The sequence below is a fragment of the Chiloscyllium plagiosum genome, unplaced genomic scaffold, assembly GCF_037043375.1.
Source record: "Chiloscyllium plagiosum isolate Xiang-an unplaced genomic scaffold, Cpla_swu_hap1 HiC_scaffold_43, whole genome shotgun sequence".
NCBI lineage: Eukaryota > Metazoa > Chordata > Chondrichthyes > Orectolobiformes > Hemiscylliidae > Chiloscyllium > Chiloscyllium plagiosum.
In genome coordinates, this window is record NW_028270181.1 from 4541336 (window position 1) to 4567646 (window position 26311).

At 39.4% G+C, this 26311-nt stretch overlaps 1 protein-coding gene across 6 annotated transcripts in view; it reads right to left on the minus strand.

Annotated features, from left to right (window-relative positions):
- The window catches only part of gbf1 (golgi brefeldin A resistant guanine nucleotide exchange factor 1), a 264652-nt gene that overhangs the window by 115745 nt on the left and 122596 nt on the right, over positions 1-26311 (minus strand). For all 6 annotated transcript variants that reach the window (XM_087982453.1, XM_087982455.1, XM_087982454.1 and 3 more), the window contains exon 4: positions 19522-19653. In XM_087982453.1, the coding sequence (XP_087838579.1) occupies positions 19522-19653 (132 nt within the window). The remainder of the gene's footprint in view (positions 1-19521; positions 19654-26311) is intronic.

A 26311-nucleotide genomic window follows, 5' to 3' on the forward strand; every position in this document is an offset into this window, starting at 1 on the left:
CATTAGCACATGGAACTGCAAGCAATTTTGATATTATTGTTCATAAAGTAATATTATTTTAGTTGCCTTGCCATTTCTCCAAATATTGCTTTCATCCATCTTCCTATCTACGGCATTGGCATCAACATGAACCACGATTTCTGGCTGATCCTACTCAGTTAGGAGGACGTCCTGGAGCTCCATGACATCCTTGAACCTGGCACCATGGAGGCAACACAGCTTTGACAAAGGGTCAGACAGACTCGAAATGTCAGCTCTTTTCACTCCTTACAGATGCTGCCAGACCTGCTGAGATTTTCCAGCATTTTCTCTTTAGCAACACACCATCCTGAAGTCACATTTTATACCACAGAAATCTGTCTGATCCCCTGACTATGGAAACCTGTATCATTGTCTTCCATTCATATTAGATTCCATCATTTGGTTTTTCGACTTCTGTCACTGTCAAACTTCATTTCAAACTTATTTTGTACTTTTCTCATTTTCCCTTTCAAGGCACGTTGCAATTAACAACTGACAATTATACAATAAGTCAATTATATAGGCTAACAGAATCTAACATTTTCTGTCCATATTAACTTGCCCTGTTTCTTCTGTTCTTTGTTTACCCAGATACTTTAGGCAGACAATTTGAAAACCAGTTATGTCAGATAAATGTATTTATGAAAGAACTTTAGCATGCATCACTGTCCCTACAAGGAGCCAGCATATTTTCTGTAAGAATTTTCTTAGTCAAAGTAGACAAAGAAAATAAAATTAGTGAAACATTTGACAAAAATCTCTTGAAACATTTTGCGTGAACAGACAATCTCAGCAACTGCCCGATGATTTTCCAAACTGTTGTAAAGTGACCCCCAAATAAAAGCTGGTGAATATCTTAAAACCAGTTACAGAGGAACCTTGATTATCCGAATAGGATTTCAAGGTCCAGATAGAAGCATTATGTCAAAGAACTGTTTCTACCTTGACCGCGTCTTCTGTTTACAAGTACAATGATTAAAAACTAACTCAGCTCAATGAAATGCTGCCAAGAACAGTTCTGGACAGTCCAGGCACTGTCGCCAAATGACTGACCTCCCGCCCTCTCTCTCTCAACACTTTCCCTGAGTTCTACATAGGGGTGAACCCTAAAACCTCCCCCCGCCCCTTCCCCAGCTAATCTCTCCAACATGCCCTGTACAGGACAAAGGGGGAGCCTATTTGGAGATGTACCCCACAAAGGCAGCAGCAGTCATACTGTTGGTATACAGTCTAGCTGCCTCTGGCTGGGGAGTCCAAGGTCGGACGGGGATCGGGGGTGCGGACGGGGGTTGAACAGTGGGTGGGGATGGACGGGGGAGCGGGGATGGGGGCGGGCGGGCAGCGGGGCATGTTAGACGGGGTGGAAGCAGATGGTTTTGGGGGTGTGGACAGAGAGCAGGCTGGGAGCGGATGGGGGGACAGGGTCAGAGTGGACAGGGTTGGGGGTGGGCGGGGTGGAATTGGGCAGGGAGGGGTTGAGAGCGGACAAGGAGTGGAATCTCACGCACAGTGTGCTGCTGCCTAGTCTCCTGAACAGGGAGCAGACTTCACAGAAAACTGAGCCCCAGAGGAAGTCAATTAACCAAATAATCAATTATCTGAACGAAATAGTGCCTACCAATTTCGTTCGGATAATTGAGGTTCCTCTGTATAGAGGAAACATAATTGACCTTCTGTTTATCTCTAATTTCCAGATCAGCTATTGAAACAAACACATTAAAATTAAATGCTCACAATTCCTTTCAAGTGTTGAGCATTGTACAATTGTAGACGTAATTTCAACAAAACGTTTCATTTGTTAATAGGCTACTTAATAAGTTTAGGACTCCAATTCACTGCAGTTACTATTTTACAGTTATCCCATAGATGGCACTGCATACAAGCACACACAATATATTCAATCCTTTCAATCTAGAAATAGAAAACTGCTTAGCCCTGTCATTTTATGTAACAGCAAAAACTACTTTGTGTTTCTGGATTAAATTCTGATAGACTTACAATGAAAAACCCTCTGGAGGCTAACTGTTGGAGGGGTCTTGTGGAAAGCAGGAGAAATTGAAATCTCAGCCTGCCAAGGGAAAAAGAGGCCAGAGAATTCTGCACCTTCTGAGCCCATTGTTTTCATCTGTAGCAAGTGTAGTAGAGCTTCTGAAGTACAGAAGAGGATAATTAGCACAGAATTGACCACCACACACAAACCATCATCTCAAAACAGAAAGTTGTTGATTACAACTAGTGAAAAAGCCCCAATAGGCTTAGATTTGACAGAATTCCCAGATTGTCAGAGCGCTTTGTTTAACATTTGATTTTAGTTTTCCCCAGAATTAAACTGACTGGTGGCTGAATTAATTTTACCTGAAGGAACTGGGGAAGCTGTTATTTAAGTGAGAATTCTCCAATTTTAAAAAATGTATCTGAAATTATGAACAGCTTCATAAAGGCATTGTCAAATTGTGTTAAAGTTCCACCCAAGTATGTAAACCGTCAAGGGACATCAAATCTAAACACCTGCAATTTTAAATACCAATGTCCTGTGGGATACACAAAAATATCGTCTGAAGTACAGGGATTGAACTGCTAAGGAAATGAATTTTTGGAAAAAACATTCAAACTTGTTTGTTTCGTTACATCTCCTTAGAGACTCCAATTGAAATGTACATGGCCAAACATTTTGATTTGAAGCTACGTATGGCTGTGATGAACCAAGAGAGAACAACCTGTGGGTTCACTGTGCAAGTGTGTCTGCTTTACTCAGCAAATGCACATTTGTCAAATTTATGGCATCTATTTTGCAGAGTGTTAAAAACATAAGCTGCACTACAGTATTATAATGGCACACAATGAATTTACTCAACAGTAAAACTGCTGGGAAGTCAGAACAACAACAGTTCTACTTGTCAAACTAATAGGAGTATTGCACAGAGAGCAAAAAATGAAAGTCAGAAGGAATAGCATCAAACATACAAACAAGGAAATGCAGAAAGAAATAAAAAGCTTAAAAATATAGATTTAAGAATATAACAAAGCAAAAGGAAATATTATGTGACTTACCTTTAATTGTAAACTCTCATTATTTGATTGAAATGTACTATTCAACTGGATAAACATCAATCATTAGTTAGGAGTCAAATAATTTGGAAATGCTTCTTTTTAGAAGTCTATTTTTCTAATCAATTTGTGCTCCCCCTTCAACATTGCACAAAAATATTATGTTTACACATACACATCACCTCATACTGGACCTCAGCTTCTGGTTCTCTTTCAACAACACCGTGACAAAACTCAAAAATACTACACCACAAAAAAAATTGTTGCTGAAACTGAAATCCATGAAAAGTAAAAAAAAAATGGAGGCCAGGTCGGAAGCATTCAATGTATAGAGAGAAGTTCAACCAAATAATCAAATTTTATAAAGTAATTTGTTGAACCTGTACACTTAGAGGGGAGTATATCAAGTAGTCCAGGACTTCAAAAATCTTTTTCCTGAGCTGTCAACATGTTCACTCAAATCAGGTTCGCTCCCCCTATTCCACTTCAAATAAAGTTGTGGTGATCAATCACTCATGTATGGAGATTGAATTGAATTTATTGTCACGTGTACCGAGGCAGTGAAAAGCTTTGTCTTGCGAGCAATACAGGCAGATCATAGAGTTAAATAGCATAGATAAGTAAGTAATCAAAGTTTGTGAGAAGATTTGTAGCTCGGGTGCTCGTTGTTGTGGTTCTGTTCGCCGAGCTGGGAATTTGTGTTGCAGACGTTTCGGCCCCTGTCTAGGTGACATCCTCAGTGCTTGGGAGCCTCCTGTGAAGCGCTTCTGTGATCTTTCCTCCGGCATTTGTAGTGGTTTGAATCTGCCGCTTCCGGTTGTCAGTTCCAGCTGTCCATTGCAGTGGTCGGTATATTGGGTCCAGATCGATGTGCTTATTGATTGAATCTGTGGATGAGTGCCATGCTTCTAGGAATTCCCTGGCTGTTCTCTGTTTGGCTTGTCATATAATAGTAGTGTTGTCCCAGTCGAATTCATGTTGCTGGTCATCTGCGTGTGTGGCTACCAAGGATAGCTGGTCGAGTCGTTTCGTGGCTAGTTGGTGTTCATGGATGCGAATCATTAGCTGTCTTCCTGTTTGTCCTATGTAGTGTGTTGTGCAGTCCTTGCATGGGATTTTGTACACTACATTGGTTTTGCTCATGCTGGGTATAGGGTCCTTCGTTCTGGTGAGTTGTTGTCTGAGAGTGGCTGTTGGTTTGTGTGCTGTTATGAGTCCTAGTGGTCGCAGTAGTCTGGCTGTCAGTTCGGAAATGTTCTTGATGTATGGTAGTGTGGCTAGTCCTTTGGGTTGCGGCATGTCCTCGTTCCGTTGTTTTTCCCTTAGGCATCTGTTGATGAAATTGCGCGGGTATCTGTTTTTGGCGAATACATTGTATAGGTGTTCCTCTTCCTCTTTTTGCAGTTCTGGTGTACTGCAGTGTGTTGTGGCCCTTTTGAATAGTGTCTTGATGCAACTTCTTTTGTGGGTGTTGGGGTGGTTGCTTTCGTAGTTCAACTACCATTGATTGCTAAGGAAATGGCTATTCCCTTGAAAGATTCAGAAGAGAAATGTAATTTGGAAATTTGAGGGTCACAATGCCAGAAATAACTGTTCTTGGATCAGCAATTCCAGAGCATTGTCACAAACAGTAATATCTTGATGCATTTGAGAATGCCTTAAAAATACAGAGCCCAGTAAACTGGAACATCCCTTTGCACATAATCTATTCACATGGAGAATCTATCCTAGATTCTGAAAAATGTTATGCCAGTCTTTCACACTGCTCCAAATAGCCCCACTCTACAAATATCATAAAAGTCTTCCTGCATATAGAATCCAAAGAGAGTGAACTTCACCTTTGCTCACTATTAAAGAAACGAGGAAGAACGGCAGATTACATAAATCCAAAAGACAAACAGGAACAGCTGTCATCCCACAAGAATAATCATACTGAACAGCTTTTTTAAGAGATTCATGCTTTGGGCAGCCAGCTGATCTAGCCCCACTCTGCTACATAAAAGATTGTCTCCTTTCCCAGAGAAGGCACTATTTAAATTCCAAAAAAAAGGATGTTGAACCCCCAACAGTAAATAAATAGTTTTTCCATGTTGCACAAGATCAGCAAAATAGGTTGGTTGAAAACTTTTAAAGCAATGAGTGCTCCTCAAAGATGGCATAAAAACAGGCTGACAGGTGATAATTCAGCATTGTTCCTTATTCAGCTTCCATACAGAAAAAGGCAACAGAACTCCTAAGATGCAAATATTTTGAGCAACTCATGAATCTCTATAAAAGTAGTAGTTAAGAGAAATTTTTAACTTTCTCAAAATAAATCTGGTTTAAATGTTGCAATAAAATGTGGGAAGTTCACATTTGAACAAACATTATTGAGTGTTTTGAAATCACTTGAGAATAAATTTTGAACAGTGACAAGGATCAGTAATCAAAGCATACAGATTTAAGGTGGTTGGACAAACAATCACAAGCAAGGTGAGGAAAAAACAAATTATACAGCAACATAAACAAATTGATAGAAAAGCTCAGCAGGTCTGGCAGCATCTGTGGAGAGAAATCAAGAGTTGACATTTCAAGTCTAATGACCCTTCTTCAGAACGGGTCACTGGACCCGAAATGTCAACTCTGATTTCTCTCCACATATTCTCCCAAATCTGTTGAGCTTTTCCAGCAATCTCTGGTTTTGTTCTCCAGCATCTGCAGTTCTTTCGGTTTTTAAATTACACAGCAAGTTTTGCGCTAGTTTCCCTTCTCAAGACTCTTTCATGCTTGATTCAACTGCAATACGCCAACTTCTGTGAACAGCCACTATTTATTTAAGTACAAGCTCTTGGAGCATCATTTAACACTCTTCGTGATGCTTTCAGAGCATGTCAAGCCAGGTTCCCAGAACAAGGGAACTGTCCTCCCTTTATACAGGGTTTTATATCAGTCAGTCATGCATGCAAGACACAACCCTGCCACTCCCCCAGAGTCACATGCCACCCAGAAACAATGTAAAATGATTCGTTTCTGGAAATAATCTGTGATTAGGTTATTCCTTAAACCACAGCATTTAGAGTATGATTAGATTGTCACATTCTGCTTGCAAGACAGAAAAAACACACACCCCCATGACATCCAATTTCTTACATGTCAGCAGAACAAATTAGCTCTTCAACATCTCAGTTGCATCCTAGAACATGCTGACTAAAGGAGTAGTAGAAACAGATTCAACAGTTTAGGGTGGAGGTTTGCTCGCTGAGCTGTGGGTTTGATATCCAGACGTTTCATTACCTGGCCAGGTAACATCAGTGGCGACCTCCAAGTGAAGCGAAGCAGTTGTCTCCTGCTTTCTATTTATAGAGTGGGCGGCACGGTGGCACAGTGCTGCCTCACAGCGCCAGAGACCCGGGTAACGAAACAAGATAGAAGAGACATTTAACATCATCAACAACACCCTCACAGGCATAAAGTTCATCGAGGAGGAAGAAACCGATAACAAACTCGCATTCCTGGACATCACAGTCGAAAGAACGGACAATGGAGAACTACAAACCTGCGCATACAGAAAACCGACAAACACTGACCAAATACTTAACTACACCAGCAACCATCCCAACACACACAAACGAAGCTGTATCAGAACACTATTCCAATGAGCCACCGCACACTGCAGCACAAACGAACTTTGGAAAACAGAGGAGAATCACCTATACAACGTATTCAAGAAGAACGGATACTCAAAAAATACAGTCCACAGATTCCTCAAGAACAAACCACGACAAGCAGACCAAACACAGCCAGAAACCCGAACCACCTTACCATATATCAAAAAAGTTTCAGAAATGACAGCCAGACTACTAAGACCCCCTCGGAATCATAGTAGCACGCAAACCCAACAAACACACAAACAAAAACTAACAAACTTAAAAGACCCAATATATCCCATTGGACAAAACCAACATCATCTACAAAATTCCATGCAAGGACTGCCACAAACACTATGTAGGACAAACAGGAAGAAAGTTAGCCACCAGGATACACGAACACCAGCTAGCCACAAAAAGACACAACCCTCTCTCCCTCGTCGCCCTACACACGGAGGGAAAAAAAAACACCATTTCAACTGGGACAACACATCTATCCTGGGACAGGCTAAGCAAAGACATGCCAGAGAATTCCTAGAGGTCTGGCACTCCAACCACAATGCCATAAACAAACACATAGATCTAGATACCATCTATCAACCCCACAGAAAACGAACAGGAAATGACATCACCACAAACCCCTGGAATCCCATCCAGGAGAAAGATAAAAATAGAAAGCAGGAGACAACCGCTTCGCTTCACTTGGAGGTCGCCACTGATTATGTTACCTAGCCAGGTAATGAAACGTCTGGATATCAAACCCACAGCTCAGCGAGCAAACCTACACCCTTAACCTCAACCTGAGCTACAAACCTTCACAAACCTTGCAGATTCAACAGTAACAGAAAAGAAAATTTAATAAATATTTGAAAAGGAAAGAAAAGTCGAGGACCACTGGGAGGGGAAAAGAACACACATGGAGCTATAATTTGGTAGCTCTACTAAATAGTTGGCACAAGCATGAATGGCTGAACAGTTTCCATGCTAACCCATTGAAAAATAAATCAGCATTACTGTCTTGATCTAAAGAAGCCTGACCTAAAGCTAAGAGAATGCTCATGGATTCAAAACATTACAGGTGGTAACAGATGAAAGAAACCTCCCATACATTGAGCAACAAGTGGTCACAGCATATGAAAAGCAAATTGAGCTCTTCCTCAAACATTCACACTTCACATGAACTTCAACAGCAATAGTGTTAGTAGAAATCTCACTTTTGTCACTTGAAAAACATTATATTTATCACATATGTTCCACATCTTAAAATGCTGCAGTGAACTCTACCATCAATAAGTATTTTTGAAGTGCAGTCTCTGTTGTAGAAAAATAACAAGATCCCACAACAGTAATAAGATAAATGACCTCAAACTAATTGAGGTTTTTATTAAAAGAACTGATCTTGAATAAGGAATAGATTTTAGCAAGATACCAGGAAGACTCATTTTGAAAATGCAATAGGATCTTTTACATTCGTGTCAAACTGTAAACAGGGCTTTGATTTACATCTTTAGCCAATGCCTTCAATAATTGTACATCATCTCAGTACAAGGGTATGTGCTCAGGTCTCGGGGGCGAGTCTCGAAACCATAACATTCAGAAAGGGCTGTCCACCAAACCCAGGCTACTTACTGCAATGCCCGAAACGTCGATTTTACTGCTCCTCGGATGCTGCCTGAACTGCTTTCATTGGAGAAAAGAAGGTTTAGGGGTGACTTGATAGAGGTGTACAAGATGATTAGGGGTTTAGATAGGGTCGACAGTGAGAATCTTTTTCCACGTATGGAGTCAGCTTTTACAAGGGGGCATAGCTTTAAATTAAGGGGGGGTAGGTATAGGACAGATGTTAGGGGTAGGTTCTTTACTCAGCGAGTCGTGAGTTCATGGAATGCCCTGCCAGTAGCAGTGGTGGACTCTCCCTCATTATGGGCATTTAAGCGGGCATTGGATAGGCATATGGAGGATAGTGGGCTAGTGTAGGTTAGGTGGGCTTGGATCGGCGCAACATCGAGGGCCGAAGGGCCTGTACTGCGCTGTATTCTTCTATGTTCTATGCTGTGCTCTTCCAGCACCACTGATCCAGAATCTGGTTTCCAGCATCTGCAGTCATTATTTTTACCTACTTACTGCAACGTTCAGGCCCATACCAACTCTTTTGGTTCAATGTTACAGGCAATCGCTACACAAGGTGAAGTTGTTTGTGACATTTTCTAATCAGAATCACTGCTCTTGCTGACCATGGAAACTGAATTCCCAATTATCCAGTTTATACAATTAGCAAATGCACAACCATTCACAAGGCAGAGGATCAGAAATGGTGCAAAAGCTTCCTCAGTTTTAAAAACTATAAAGTGAACCTCAGGTTTTCACAGTTTAAGACAATTATTTTTGATTTCAGTGAATTGTTTGTTCTAGTCATTGGAGGAGACAAAAGACTCCAAACACATAACAAGCAAAAACAGATTTAGACAAATTTAAAGCAATGGTTAAGTAGACATCTATAATGAAGGATAAGTTGCCTTTTCCTTTGCTTTTCAAGAATGCATTTTCTTTCCATCATCTGAGAAAATGCCCATTTTTCTTTTTTTCATCTCACTGCAAAGGTAGTTTCCTATCTATTTTCCATCTTCTGCTTGAAGCCACATTTCTGACAGTGGCAAAGTTTTTACATGCTGCATGTACCTCTCATCCAATAGTTATTTTCAATGTTCCTTGGCTTAGCAATGGAACGCTTCCATTGTATTTTCAACACTTTATCTGAATCCTATTTAATCATTTCCTCTCATCTTCCTGAGCATTACTTCACTGCCACTTCTTGGCTGCAGCAATTATTAATCTTTTGACATTTATTTACCAAAGTCTTAGCCTTCCCTCCAGCAAATCTTTCAAATTATTCCCAAATACTGATTTGACATTCGCAGATGCACAAGGACAGCGTTTGGAATCAAGCCACAATAAAAAGGAATGGAAATTTAAGAAATTCAAGCAAATTGTGCAAACAAAGCCTATCTCAGCCAATCATTTTCATTTGAATTTGAAAATTTTCAAAAGTATTAACACCGATCAAAAGGATATAGGTTAAAGATGAAGCAAACTTTCACACACAAAAAAATGGTAGAACTGAGCTGCATAACTCAATATTCCTCAAAGGGGATTACTGATGGCTGCCAGCACTGTACAGTACATGATCCTTCAACAAACGAGTCCCATGTGGCTCAATCTGAAGGAAATATTGAGAATCATATTATGCTGAAACAGTATCACTAAAGTAGTACAGTAACCACTGCACGTAAAATTAAGATGAATGTTTTAGCTGAAGAGACACTTCTCAGTAACAGTTAACATTTGCAATACCAAGATGGCACAGAGCTAACAGTGAATTTTTGAGGAGCATACAGATACAAAATAGTAATGATGACAAAATATAGTTTTCTATACCTGCTTTCTATACTTGGAAATTAATACACACCCCAAACTAATCATTCTTTTCCTCGAGGACGATTATACTCTGATTTACCTCAAGATCTCTCTGAAACAATTAGGAAAGGAAAGCCAATTTGCTCACAGGAAAACAACAGAACAAATTATGGTCTTTCTATTGTAAAGCAGTTTACCACTCAGCTTTTAACTTAAGTTAATGGCTGATCACACAGCACTGAATATGCTTACAAACACAAAATGAAGCCCTGACATGTTCTATTAATTAACATTTTTGGCTAATTCCTGTTCCCCTGCAAAATATTTTATTGAAATTTTCCCTGACACACTAAACAAATTTCGCAGATCCAGTTGTTGGCTTTCTATGACTTAAAGTTAATTCAGCAAATGAGAAAACAGCACTGAATACCCAAGGTAACTGAGGTGCTCTAAATCCATACAAACAATTGCAGAGGAACAGAGAACAATTACAATTTTGCTACTGATTGTTCAGTATGTTATGAATCAATCAAAATAGCAGCAAGCCAGTGTTGGTCAATAAAGAGCAGGTCTTCCAATTCGTTGTTGGAGAGTTGGGACTTTGCAGCAGTCGAACATCAATGCGTCAGACGAGGAATAAAGGACAAACTGGAGAAAAAGGACAGAACATTCCAAATATTTCCAGATTTCTATGCACTGTTGCTTTGACAGCCTCTTCACAGCACAAAGCTTCCACTATGTATTTCAGAAAAAAAATTAATTTAGAAAAGATGATTCGACAAACACAAAACCTTTCTACCCTTATGCACTTTTTGTAGTTTTGTGGGGCACAGAGAAGTTTTCCATGGAAACTCACTTTTTAAAAAAATGATTTTCCTCTTATGATTTTCTCTTAAGTTACACAAAGTTTTTGAGAGCTTTGCAAGACATTAGTATTGATAAAACACCGCAATCCATCACCAAGCAAAAATACAGAATAATTTGTGAGCAATAAGAATGCACCTTTCTACATCACAAGAAGGTTCAAGCTTACGATGTTTGAAAAAGTTTTGGAAATAAATTTGGTCGGAATATAGTCATATGAAAGTAATTGATGTTTATTATTTTCTGCTAAGAGTATGTTATTACAAGAAACAAGCACAGAAGTGGAGTTTTTAAACTCAAAACTGGGCCAAGTGAAATTAATTTTGAGAAAATTATAAATTTGATCTAATTCAGGTTACCTTTTTCATTCTGGCCCACTGAACAGACATCACGTTTAACTTCTTTGTGGCACACTCTGTCAGCGTAAACTAATGAAAGGGTTAGATTCAGTCCACATGGCCAAACTAATTACATTGTACAGCTGAGGAAGGAGCAGGGTTATGTAAGCACATACCAAGCTAAGTTAGTATTTCCTTCCAGTCGTCAACCAATGAAATAAGTTGATATCCTGAGCAGTGTGCACAAAGCCCCTGGGAGGAGGGGGGAGGACAAGGGGCGCATCAAGGAATGCATAATGTACACCATCAAGTTCTGGAACATATTTAATAAGTTAGCTTTTTTTTGGATCTTGTGAATACTGGAATCTGGATTAGATTCTAAAGATGCCCATCCTAAGTAGGGTTTTAACAAGGTGATTAACTGTTGGATTCAGTTAATCAAAGCAGAGACCAAAACCATTTCTGCTGTAACTGGGTCAGCTGAGCCTTACTTGCCAGCAACACCCAAACCTGCTCAATGAGGACTCTTATGGCAGTGTGGTATGTCCCTAAGTGCCTCTAAGCCAGGCGAAGTCCCACTCGTTCCAGAGATATGCAATAACAATATTGAACAAGCAAATAACAAAAATATAAAAATAAAACTGGTCAATGAGGTTTCTTGTGGCTCAGTGGTAATGTGCCTACCTCTACGCAAGAATTCCCCAGTTCATGTCCCACCTCACCAAGGCATGTATTGGAACATGTCTGAACAGGACGACTAAAAAAAAAATCTAAAAATCTATTGCATCTTAGTACTCAAGTGCAACTTACCATAAACCATTAGATAATAAAGATACAGGAGGAAAAAGTAGGCCATTTGGCCCATCAAGTATTTTTCTGCCGTTTAATGATATCAGGGCTATTCTGATAATACTCAAATCCAATTCTCCTTATTCTCCATAATTCTTAAAACCTTTCTCAGCCTTGAAGATAGTAGGTCACAGCTTCAGCAGCTCTCTCTGGTAAAGAATTCCACAGATTTATCCTCAGAAAAAAAACTTCCAAAATTCAATGTCTTCAAGGAGTTAGATTCATTGTTTAGGGCTAAAGGAATCAAAGGGAGAAGGTGGGAACAGGGTACGGAGTTGGATCAGCTGCCATATTGAATGGTGAAGCAGGCTCAAAGGGCTTAATGGCTACCATTTTCTATATTTCGAAATAACATTGCTATGGATAAAAGGGGACAAGTGGACATGCTGTAACTGGTATTCTGGAAGATGTGATGAAGGGCCTCACCTAAGGTTTTGGCAGAGAAGATAGGGTAGGGGGTAACATATTGGCATCGCCAGAAAATTGGTTGCTAACAAGAAGCAGAAAGGAGGCATAAACACTTTTCTTTGCAGCAAAGTTAACAGGATGCAGTAAGTGGTATGCCACAGGGAGTGGTGCTGGTAATAACTTATTCCAATTTTTATAAATGACTTAAATGAAGAGATTGAAAGTATAGTTGCTACATTTGATATCAACACAAGGATAGATCGGAAAATAAGATGCGAAGAGGAAATCAAGAGACTGGAAAAGGTTAAAGATTGGTAAGTGATTGGGAAAAAAAGTCCAGCAAAAAGAGTATGACGTGAGAAAATGTGAAATTGCCCATTTTACCATGTCGGATAAAGCAAGCATTGTCATCTAAATGATGAAAGATTACAGAGCTGAGAAATGCACAGGGAGCTGGATGTCCTACTGCATTAATCATAGAAAGCTTGAGTGCAGGTAATTAAGAAATCTAATACAATATTACTGCTTATCATGAGAGGAACTGAACAGCAAAGTAAGGAGGCTATGCTTTCATTATGAAGGGGACTGGTGAAACCGTATCTAGAGTACTGTACAGTTTTGGTCACCTTACTAAAGAAAGAATGCAAATGCTTTGAAAGGCAATTACAGTCCCAATTCCTGATATTAGTCTGATAGACCTTCTCTGAACTGGCTCCAACATATTTACATCCTTCCTTACTGTACCCTGTATAACCAAACCATCATCTCCCAGCTTCTGTACTCAATTCCCCTCGTGATGAATGATAATACTCTATTACAGTTTCTAAGTACTTACTGTACCTGCATACTAACCTTTTCTCACACACTAGATCGCTCTGCATTCTGGGTTCAAGAAGTGCTCAGATGCACAAAAGGTGATTCGATTGAAACATACAAGATTTTGAAGGGTCTTGACAAAGTAGATATGAAGAGAAGATTTTCTCTTATGGGAGAAGCTAGAACCAAGAGTCACTGGTTTAAAACAATAGGTGTGGCCATTTAGAATTAGGTGAATTATTTTTCTCTCAAAAGATCACACATTTTGCAATGATCTTCCTGAAAAGGCAGTGGAAGCAGAATCATAGAGATTTACCACAAGAAACTGACCTTTTGGTCTAACTCATCCATGCTGCCCAGATATCCTAAATTAATCTAGTCCCATTTGCCAGCATTTGGCCCATACCCTTCTAAACCCTTCCTATTCATATAGCCATCCAGGTGCCTTTTAAAATGTTGTAATTGAATCAGCTTCGACCACTTCCTCTCGCAGCTCATTCCATACACGATGCACCGTCTCTGACAAAAAGTTGCCCCTTAGGTCCTTTTTACATTTTGCACCCCCCTTAAACTTATGCCCTCTGGTTTTGGACTCCCCGACCCCAGAGAAAAGACCTTGTCTATTTACCTTATCCATGTTCCTTTCTGATTTTATAAACCATTATAACATCACCCACCCTTTAGCCTCCAATGCTCCATAGAAAATAGCCCCAGCCTATTCAGCCTCTCCCTATAGCTCAAACCTTCCAACATTGGCAACATCCCTGTGAATCTTTTCTGAACCCTGTCAAGTTTCACAACATCCTTCCTATAGTAGCAGGGAGACCAGAACTGCATGCACTATTCTAATACTGGATATGTTTTGAAATTTTTTTTAAGGCAGAGGTGGATAATTCTTATTCAGCCAAAAGTAATCAGACTGGGCAGGAATATAGATTTGCAGTTTCAATCAGGTCAGCCATCATTTTATCGAATTGCAGAGCAGGCTCAAGGGATCGAATGGCACACTCCTGCTCTTTCTTCATAACCTCATACATTAATTTCTTTTTAATGTTCAAACACAATATTGTCTAGTGTACCCCTACGCAAGACAAACCAGTAAATCCAAGAGCTGATTTCTGCCATAAAAATTCTTTAGGAAAATTTTAAATCATCAACAGTTGCGTAAAGTACTTGCTACTGGATTATTAATTCAGAAAACCAGCTAATGTTCGAGGGACATGGATTCAAATCCTACTGTTGCAGTTGATGGAGTCTGAATTCAAAAAATAAAGTTGGAATTATCATACTAGTATCAGTAGTGGTGACCACGAAACCACTGTTGATTGTCTTACAGTGTATCCAGTTAACTAGAGACTTTTAAGAAAGGAAATCTGCCAATCTCACCTGGTCTGGCCAAAATGCAATTCCAGATCCAAGCAATGTAAATGACTCTTAACTGCCCTCTGAAATGGCCTAGCAAGATACTCAGTTCAAAGATAATTAGGTATGAATTACAAATGTTGGTCTTGCCCACATCCATGAAAGAAACAAAGAAACGAAATCATTTTTGCAGTTAGTGAAGTATTTCATCCTTATGTCATCAGTTTTGTGAGTAAAACAATTTAGGCTTTTCCTGGCCCCCTCCAAAATTCTCTACATCAATCCATGGTGTTTTGATTCCATAAGCACTGTGCTTCTCATACTGTCTCCTTTAGAAAGAACACTCTGTTTTTATATTACAAGCTCAAAATGGTCCAAATTCATTTTACAGAAAGCAAAGCAAATCAGCTGATCCTCATCTGGGGGTTGTGAAAGTGCTTTAAATGTGATGAGAAGAAAAACACACAGACAAGTAAATGTCATTGTAAATTGAAATAGCCTTGTGTAAATTTACAGAAAGTATTTTTTGACAATTAAAACCCACACTAAAAACATTTAGGCTGAAGAAAAGCACAGCATTTAATACCCTGAATGTGAAAATTCCCACTATTTGCCCCTGAAAAACACTGAAGGTTTGATGGTGAAGAATTTAATTGTGGCTTAAGTAGTTTATTTTCCATTTGAGCCACAGTCAAACTGCAGCAAAAACTGCAAAAACTTGTAAACTCATAAGGAAACCTCTGTTTCTACATCAAGGCAGTAATCTGCTGTTTTGGCATTGCTTGCCCTTAAATCAGAGTTGAAAATAGAAGAAAAGCAAAATTTATTTTAAGGAACAGGTTATTATCTCAAATAATAGCAAGCAAACAACATTTTTGTTTCTAGTAATCATATGCATTTTAACACTCATCCGGGAAGCAATGGTCAGCCAGCAGTTATTCATCGATTATATATAAAGAAATACTCAACTGCAAGTGGCAGTAATAAGGTTGCCAAAATTAAATAAATGCACACCATGATTCCAAACAAAAATCCTCCGACTAGCAAATTCCTCATCTTTGTTGTGCTATTAGCAAGTTAGAAACTGGAAGTCTGAAATTTCAGCACATAGTGGTTTAAAAAAAAACAGAAACCAAGTCACATTATGCTACTCCAATGGTACTCAATGCAGGAATGCTCCTGTCGAGGCCTGAACTTTCCGAATATTGGCAACAATAACCAGATTGCCACCATCCATGAAGATTTCCCCAACTCAATCTTTTCATGACAACTGTCAAACAAACATACAGTGCAGTATCATTCTCTGTCAGAGCGAAACAGTCAGGACAAGATATACCCCCTTTTTAAGGCACTTGCTGCTGTATAATTAAGTTTAAAGTTCCAGTTTTCAAATGTCAATGAATGAATGACTAAGTGGACAGATGAGGGCTTGAGGTAAGAAGGGCATGAGGCAAGGGGAAGGCCAGTGTCTGCAAGAATCATACCAGACTCAAAATGCTAACTTTGTATCTATCTACAGATGCTGAGACTTGCAGTGTTTTTCCAGCACTTCGTTTTTATTTCAGATTTCCAGCGTCTGCAATGTTTTACTTTTATGTCAATGTATACACATTGGTGCTTGCAGGCTAGTTGGGCCTTTCGGAATAACATTTGGGAAAACAATAGCCTAGTGGTGTTATCACTGGACTGTTACCTGACTGGTAGCCAGGTAATGTTCTGGTGACCTGGGTTCAAATCTTGCCAAGGGAGATAGTGGAATTTGAATTCAATACAATTCTGGATATTAAGAGTCTAATGATGACTGTGAAATCATTATCGATTGTCAGGAAAAATCCATCTGCTTCATTAACATCCTTGAGGGAAGGAAACTGCCATCCTTCTTTAGTCTGGCTTGTGTGCAACTCCAGGCCCACAGCAATGTGAGTGACTCTTAACCGCCTTCAGGATAATTTGGAATGAGCAATAAATGCTGGCCTCGTCAGTGATGCCCTCATCCCAAGATTGAATTAAAAAATACGAAAAAGGGTTGTGCTGGAGCAGAGGCACCTGGGTATACATGCACATCAGTAATTACAGGCAAAAGAGATCTGAAGAACTGATAATAAAGTTTTCAATATTTTACAGGATCCAGTACAGGGACATGAAGCACATGAGCAGGGAGACTGACCTTGAACATTGAACTTTTATATGACCTGGTTAGACCTCAGCTGGAGTGTGGAGTTATGGATTTCATGCGATAGGAAAGACAGTGCAATGGAGACAGTACAGAAGAGGTTTTCAAGAATGGTTCCAGTGACAAAAACTTGACTTATAAGGGCACATTGGAGAAGTTGGGATTGTTTTCCTTCAAGAGAAGTCTGAAGGGAGGTTTGATAAAACTTTTCAATGTCTTGAAGGGTGTGAACAGAGTAGACTGGGAGAAAACTGTTCTTGCTCAAATGGATCAAGAACTCGTGCACATTTTTCAAATATTTGCTGGAAAAGCAAATGGTGATGAGAAAATCTTTTTCTCAAAGCAAGTGGTTGCTGCCTAGACTACATCCCGTTCAATGGAGGCATTAGATGATCATTTAAATTGAAACAATGTACGGGGTTATGGGGAAAAAGCACCATGGAAATTGGCATCATGTTGAAATGCTCAGGGAGCAGTGCAGACATGAGAGATGGAATAGTCGCCTTCTGGACTTTAGCAATTCTGAGATTTCAGGTTGGGCTAATTAGCAGTTCAGTAGTGTAATTACCCAAACGTTAGAACAAGATTTTAATCTGTCTACAACATTTTCTGGGCAACTTGACTGAAAATGTTGTAGAATCTTCCAAACCTGAACTACCTCCAAATCTAACTGTCACTCAGAGATATTTACTTGGGATCACAGAGAGGAGGGGAATTGCCAATTAGAGTTTTAAATATATTGGGCTGTTTCTATAACCAAAAGAGAAAATGCCGGAAAATCTCAGCAGGTCTGGCAGCATCTGTAAGGAGAGAACAGAGTTGATGTTTCGAGTCTCACTGACCATTTTCTCTTTTGGTTTCAGATTCCAGCATCCGCAGTAATTTGCTTTTATGGGCTGTTTCTATGCTGATCCACACTTTTAGAAGTTCACAGGGTCCAGATTTGATTTGATTTGCTATTGTCACGTGTACCAAGGTACAATGAAAAGTGTTGTCTTACATGTGTGTGTATTCAAACTTTTATATCTTCTGCACAATGGAAGAGGAAGGAAGAGAGTATAACTGGGGTGGGAAGGGTCTTTAATTTTATCTTTCTAAGCAATGGAAATCCAGAAGATGAATAACTTTCATAATAGCAGTGTTCCATGAAAAGTGAATAAAACCAGGCAATGGGGAGTATTCCATCACTCCTGATTTGTGCTTTGAAGGTGGTGGACAAACTTTCAGAAATCAGGGGGTGAGTTACTCACTGCAGTATTTCTAGCCTCTGACCTGCTCTGTCTATGTGGTGAGTCCAGTTGAGTTTCTGATCAATGATAACCCCCCCAGAATATTGATAGTGGGGGATTCAGTGATTGCAATACATTGAATGTCAAGGGGCTGTGGTTAGATTGTCTCTTATTGGTGATAGTCACACCCTGGCATTTGTGTTGTGTGACTGATAATTACCACTTGGCAGCCCTAACCTGGATATTGTCCAGATCTTGCTGCATTTGGACATGGATTGCTTCAGTGTCTGAGGAGTCGCAAATGGTGCTGAACATTGTTTCACTATCAGCAAACATCCCTACTTATGACCTTATGATGGAGGGAAAGTCATTGAAGTAACAGCTGTAGATGGTTGGACCTGGGACACCACCGCGAGGAACTCTTTCAGAAATGTCCTGAAGCTGAGATGACTGACTTCCAACAACCACGACCATCTTCCTATGTGCCAAGTATGACTCCAGCTTGCGAAGAGTTTGCCCATTAATACCAATTGATTCCAGTTTTCCTAGGGCTCCTTGACGCCACATCCGGTCGAATGCAGCCATGATGTCAAGGGCTGTCGCTTTCAGCTCACCTGGAGAATTCAGCCCTTTAATCCATGTTTGAACCAAGGCAGCTGCCTGGCCCGAGTGTAACCCAAACTGGGCGTCACTGAGCAGGTGTTGCTTGTTGGCACTGTTGATGACACCTTTCATCACTTTATTGACGATCGACTATTGTCTGATGCAATGGTAATTGGCCAGGTTTTGTCCTGCTTTTTATTTACAGGACATTGTCGGGTAGATGCCAGTAACTGTACTGGAACAGCTTGGCTAGGGGAGTGGCAAGTTCTGAAGCACAAGCCTTCAGTATTATTGCCAGAATGTTGTCAAAGCCCATGTTCTTTGCAGTGTCCATTGCCCCCAACAGTTTCTTGATATCATGTGGAGTGAATCAAATTGGCTGAAGACCAGTATTTGTAATGCTGGGAACCACTGAGGTGGATCACCCACTCAGCACTTTAGCTGAAGGTTACTGTGAAAGCTTCAACATTATCTTTCTAAGCAATGGAAATCCAGAAGATGAATAACTTTCATAATAGCAGTGTTCCATGAAAAGTGAATAAAAACCTCCAAACTTTCATCATAATTTTGGAGGTGATGTAAAAGCAGCAGCAAAAAACAAATGCTATTTTGTTGGAAGAAATTCTATCAGGCCATGGACCTTATCTTCAAGACACAAATTAAAACTTTTTTTGTGACTAGCCTCAAAAATCCGAGATGACTTACTAGAAATCTTCATTCGCAGTGTTTATTATTCAACAGAACGTAAATGGTTAAGAAAACATACTAACCTATCAATCCATATGACAGGAACTTATTTACAGATGTAAGTGCTAATCCTGTGATCGGTCCAGTAGTATCTTCTGATCTGATTACCTCCAGGAAAGGTCGAAGGAAAACATTTGGTTCTATTTCGGAGAGGTCTGCAGAAGAAAAAGAAAGCAAGTTTAATACTAATGTTTTTGTCATCAAATTGCAGGTAGCATTAAGCGTAAGCACTCCTATATTGGAATAAATAATAAACACACTTTTGGACATGTACTCTGCTCATTCAGTTTCTCTTTAATTCAATTTTGGGATTGAGACTTCAGTACCAGACTTTATGTAGCTATTACATAGTGTTTGCCTTAATTTTACTTCTGACAAAACTTTTTTTCTGAAGTGATTTGCACAAGTGTATAACCACAACTTAAAAATATATTTTTTAGGTAACCTTTTGAAATGAGTGGTTAACACATGGGCACACACAGCAAGCATGCTTTATCCACCAAGATCCCACAAACATTAATTAAATAAATCATTTAAAGTACTTTCATAAGTGATAAAGGGGAGCTGCAAGCTAGCAAACTGGCAGGGTGCCTTGCTCGATAAATTTGTACCATTAGATCATTCAAATCCACCTGAATCCCTCAAAGGCTCAAAAAGCGTCTCCAATTCAAAGCTTGTTTGAAAAACCGTGCTTTCAGAACTGTTGAGTGGTAGCACGGTGGCACAGTGGTTAGCACAGCGCCAGAGACCTGGGTTCAATTCCCGTCTCAGGCGACTGTCTGTGTGGAGTTTGCACATTCTCCCCGTGTCTGCGTGGGTTTCCTCCAGGTACTCCGGTTTCCTCCCACAGTCCAAAAATGTGCAGGTTAGGTGAATTGGCCAGGCTAAATTACCCATAGTGTTAGGTGAAGGGGTAAATGTAGGGGAATGGGTTTGGGTGGGTTGCGCTTCGGCGGGTCAGTGTGGACTTGTTGGGCCGAAGGGCCTGTTTCCACATTGTAAGTAGTCTAATTTACTCATTGAGGTCATCAACAACAGGCTGTACCGGAGTACAAGACCATTACAGACACTGAGCTAAAAACAGAGGATATTTGGACAGGAAACCAAAAGTTTGGTCAAATTGGCAGGATTCAACAAGTGGTCTTTCATGAGGAAAGCAGGGTAGTGTCACAGAAAATTAGGGAAGAAATTTCAGAGTTTAGAACCTCAACAGCTATCAGTGATGAAATGATACATTTTTTTTCCTCTGAGTGTCATGAATCTTTGGAATTCTATATTTAAGGCAGAGGTAAACTGATTCTTGATTAGAAAGGGGCTGAAAGATTATTGCAGTTAAGTGAGAATGTCGAGTAATCACAATCGCCATGATCTTATTAAATGACAGAGCAGGTTTGAGACACCGATTTTTACAACCTGTGTTAACTATTTTAAAAGGAGCAGAGTCTTGAAAACAGTGGCTGGTTCAAAAGGAATGATTTTTACATAAAATTGAAAAGTACAGTATATGCACCTGTTAAAAATAAAATGTTTATGTACGAAAAGTCATTTGCATCAAAAAAATTTACATGGGTATATTATTCCATCCATTGTCTTTTTAACGTACAGTACATAATAGGTTATCTTTGAAAAACAACTTCAATTTCAGAATTCTCGCAATCTTGCGGTGTAAACGAGCTTTATCTTCCCCAGAGGGGTTACTGGCATTTACATTTGGAGACGTCAGCAGTCATGGGGTTTGAACTTTGCCGCAGCAAACGTCCCTGCCCCAGAAGAGTACGAGTGAATAACAGATGTGTTCTGGTCCATTAATTTGTGTGGCATTTAAAGCAGTTACATACCATCAGCAGTGATTTGCTGTCTAGACCGCACCTGAACAATCTGTCAGTAAACACTGTCATATTCAAATTTGATTCAAAATTAGATGTGATTCCCACTAATATTTCAAGACGCAACAATGATATCAGAATTCAGTTAAGATTATCTGTTTACATCTTATGTATGTCATAACAATAACAATTACATCATTATGTGACATGGGGGTAGAACGAGGCAGAAATTCTGAAACAGTTGGCAAAGTGATGTCCAATGGCACAATACAGAAGGCCTGAGGGCTTCAGAAAAGACCAATTAGATGCAGGGCTGTGTTTGGAACCTTTCAAACGCCAATTTACTGAAATCAGCTGTACATCAAGATGACAGTTATTTCAAGTTGCAAAGAGTGTGAGAATGAAACATGCAGTCACTGTCTGATCTTCAAATATTGCAGCAAGACCTAAGCAATGAGAGAAAAAAAGTGCCCTCCAAAATGAAATGGATGCAACAGCATGCTAAGATCATTATGAAAACAAAATGCTGTTAAAAAGGTCATGCTTTCAGAGAAGCACAGGTTAATGTGACTAAAGCAATGCCACAGTTATCAATTCAGCAGAGGCAAAGAAATGCATGACTAGAGGAAAACAATTCTCATTTGATACAGGAAATGGCAGAGACTAGTTGAAAAGTTAGAGAACTTCTTGCAAGCACTAACTCTCACATACACCTAATTATACCAAATAGGATTCAGATGTATTTGTGCATATATATTTTTACATGCAATTCACGCGCACTCAGTGTTTTCTTTCCTCTTTTTATTACCTAGGAAACAGTTATAGATATCATGGTTGACAGTGCAATAAACACAATGCATTTACAGGAAATAAATAATCTGGGATGCTTTTGAAGGTAAGAGCCGTGAACTATAATTCTGTGAATGAATCAAAGATGTAAATTTCAACAGACAACTCACAGTGCCGCCCCACCTCCTGCTCCCAAGGAATGTTAACTTTGTATTGCAGCAAGGCATTTTAATAAACAGAATTCAACATACATTTTTCAGGTTATTGTCAGAAGAGCTAGACTATTCAAGAATTGAATGTGAAAATACGGTGTCAAAGTGGTGAAGAGATGAACTCAGTAATGATTTTCCTACATCAATTCTATTGGCAAAGCCTTTCACCATAGACTTGATTTTGTTACTAAATACAGAGTTTAAGGTCAGCTCTTGAGTTTATTGCAAAATATCTTGATGTGTGTAGTGTTGAGAAGCAAATATTGACATTAGTTTACAAACCATGCCAGCAATTAATCTGTGAACTTTGCATTCAACATAGCACCACTGTCATCTCTGAAGATATTTTTCATTAATCTATACACTTCCTAGGTTGAGATAGTAAAGAGTTAATTTGCTCTGCTGACCTGCAGGAAATTGAATGTCCCGAGACCAGGGTGAAATGTCTCTGTTTTACAGGTAGAATGTAAGTGAATTTACATTCCCATCCCTTGCCATTCAGAGCCATTTATATGGCCATCTCCTATTAGTTAGAGTAATTTACATTTGCATCATCTCCTATTCAGAAATCAATCAGAAATTACAGTTGGAATTATGACTACTCCCTGTAGTTAAGAAATGATTCACAACAGATTTGATTATTAAGGGATGATTTACATTACATTACTTCTGGAAATGATGAGACCACTACATTGATGAGTCTTGAGTGGCATGTGACTGTGGAGGAATGGCTGAGGGTTGTCTTGTGGGCGTTACTGACTGTAAGGTGAAACTCTTGAACTGTATAAATAAAAGACTGTTTCCTTTGTGAAGGGAGGTTCTCAACATGCTTCGCAAGCATGATGAAGAGTGCTAAAGAGTTTCTCCACAGCTTGTACTGTACTGTGCTTAAAATTTTGGTTGTTCACAGAAGTTGGCATGTTGCAGTTGCATCAAGTGTGTAAGAATCTCAATGAAAAAAAAAATAACAAGGTAACAGTAATAAAATTGGATATCTCAGTCTCAAACTCCATGAGCTGGCAGATAAAGTCAGCTTTTCGCCACTTTATGTAATTCCTTCACCTGTGCACTGAGGTATTTCTTAATTTGTAGGTATGCAAATAATGCCATCCAATCATGAACACAGACAATCCTATACTCCAGACAATTTAAAACAAACTTAAAAATGCTACAAATACCCAGTAGGCCAGTGATACCCAATCTGTCAAGTATTTCTCTTTTTTTTTTCTCCTGACAAATATACGAATTGGGAACAGGAATAGACTATTTGGCCCCTTGAGCTTGCTCTGCCATTTGGTAAGATCATAGCTGATCTGACTGGAGAATTAACTTCATCTTTGCATCTAACACCGATATTCTTTTGACTCCTTTGTCAGTCAAGATCTATTTCTAACATAAAAATACTCAATGCATCAGCCTCTCCCATTCTTGGGGAAATTAAGCTCCACAGACCACACAAGTCTAAGAAAAATCTTCCCCACACCCTCATCTTAAGTGGGACTCCCTTCATTGCTGAACTGTGTCCCCTAATTTGAGACTCACCCATAGGGGATATGTTCTTTCAGCATTCATGCCCTCAAGTCCCTAAGCATCTAACTTGATTCAATAATATCACCTCTGAAATTTCTCTCCATTTAAATAATAAGGGTATATGACAACATGGTAGTCATATCAATGGACAATAACCCAGAGGCCAGGAAAATACTTGCAGAATGAAGATCAAATTCTAAGGCAGTTGGTAGTACTTAAATTCAATTAATAATCTGGATAATAAACGCAGTCCCAGCAATGGTGACTATGAAACTATGATAGCTATATAAAGTCAATCGGTTCACTAATGTTCTGTAAGGATGGGAATCTGCTGTCCTTGTGTGGTTTGGAGTTACAGCAATGCTGTTGACCTTTAACTGCCCTCTGAAATAGAATAGAAAAGCATTTAGTTCACACATTTGGGGATGGGCAACAAACACTTGCCTTGCCAGTGACACCTACATTCCATTGAAGAATAAAAATATGAGCATACTGATTCGCTTTTTTCAGAACTCTACATGTTTCTCTTTTAAATAATTCAAAGGCACTGATGGATTGAGCTATCATTGGCAGAGAGCTATCTTCTCATGCTGTACAAAATGGTGTCTCTTTTTTCTAAGTATTTTTCTTGCATCCTAGTTCCTTTGGGTACAAGATTAAAAGTTTCAACTTCAAATCTCCTTTTAGCAATGCTTAAATCTAAAATTGCTTCAAACGAGTGTTCAACTTTCTGCTTTAATCAACCCCACAAAATTTCCAGTAAAATCTCAGGAAGATAAATTATTTTAAAGAAATAAAATTGAAACACTTTTGCACTTGGCTTCATTTATTTCGGGTTTTCAACATCAGATTATAAAATAGGCTATGAAAAACGTTGCGACAATTCAAAACGAGGAAGTATTACAAAGCATTTAAAACAGAGGTAGACCATTCAGTCCAAAAGTTCCATGTCAAGTTTGTGCTGCACATGAGCCTTGTCCTACACTTTATATTGTCCAACCAAAATATCCTTTAATTCCTTTCGCTCTTAGATGCTTGTCTCAACTATGCACTACAGTAGCAACTTCTAACCATTCTGTGGAAAAATGTGTTTTTTTTTTCTGAAGTTGCTTTTTTGCATTATTAGTGATTATCTTATATTTATGTCCCCAGTCTGGTATTGCTCTGAAGTGAAGCCATCTTTAGAACCCATTAAAACTCTTTCATAACCTTGAAGCCACCTATCATTAAGTCAACCCTCAAATCTTCTCTTAGGGGCAGCACAGTGGCTCAGTTGTTAGCACTGTTGCCTCACAGTGCCAGGACCCAGATTTGATTCCAACCTCGGGCAACTGCCTGTGTGGAGTCTGCACATTCTCTCGGTGTTTATGTGGGTTTCCTCTGGGTGCTCTGGTTTCCTTTCACAGAGCAAAGGTGTTCAGGTTAGGTGAATTGGCCATAGCGTCAAGGGATGTGGAGGCTAGGTGCATTAGTCAGGGCTAAATCTAGACTAATAGGGCAATGGGTCTGGGTGGGTTACTCTTCGGAGGGTCGTTGTGAACTTGTTAGGCCGAAAGCCTGTTTCCACACTGTAGGGATTCTAATTCTAGAGATTTTAATTCTATATAAAAAGAGCCAGGGCATGACCATACTTTCTTGATGGACAGAACCATTCATTTCTGGTAGCAATCCAGTAAACCTTACTTGTGCAAAGCTGTTTTCATTCTTCCTCCCTTTCTGGTTTCAAATCTCTTGTGGTGTTGCTCACAGACAGTCTGGTATTTGAAGCACGGTCATGATGTTCAGCTGCTAAGATGAGCTATCTTGAACCTGGTCTTTCCCTTTAGGGCCACCGCTCAAGTACTCACTGTGATAAGTGCTCTAAGTAGGCAATCCACATAATTGTAGCTAGTTATAAAGTGAAGTCAACTGGAAAACAGTTGCAGCTGCTCAAAGACTGAAACTGAAGAAAAAGTAAGAAGTTTGCTAATCACAAACTTCATGTTTAGAAATACCACAGCAAAAAATCTACAAAGTACATTCTCACATATGCAACCATGGACATTCTCTATTTTCAAGGTTTTGGCCGAGATGGATGTCTTTCAATGAACTTGTATTGCCCTTGTCATCTTTGGCAGTCCCTCAGCATTGAGGATAACTTGCTTCCATTTTGGTTCAAGGATTATAAAACAGGTGACAAGCCCAATGCACAACTTGCTGATGCTGCCATAGGGGAAAACAGTGCTTACAGGGAAGAAAATTGAGATTTTCACAAGTTTTTGTGTTTCCCTTCAGCATCTCCTGTTTTCTTCTGCATGCTCTCAAAGCATCACAAAGACATGTCAATGCCTTCCTGAACAAAATAATTTACTAGTCAGTGAATTCAGTCAGCAGAGCTGTTTGATCCATCCAGGAATGCTGAGGACATCCCTAAAGCATTGCTGTTTTAAATCCCGCACTGAAACTGAAGAAACATT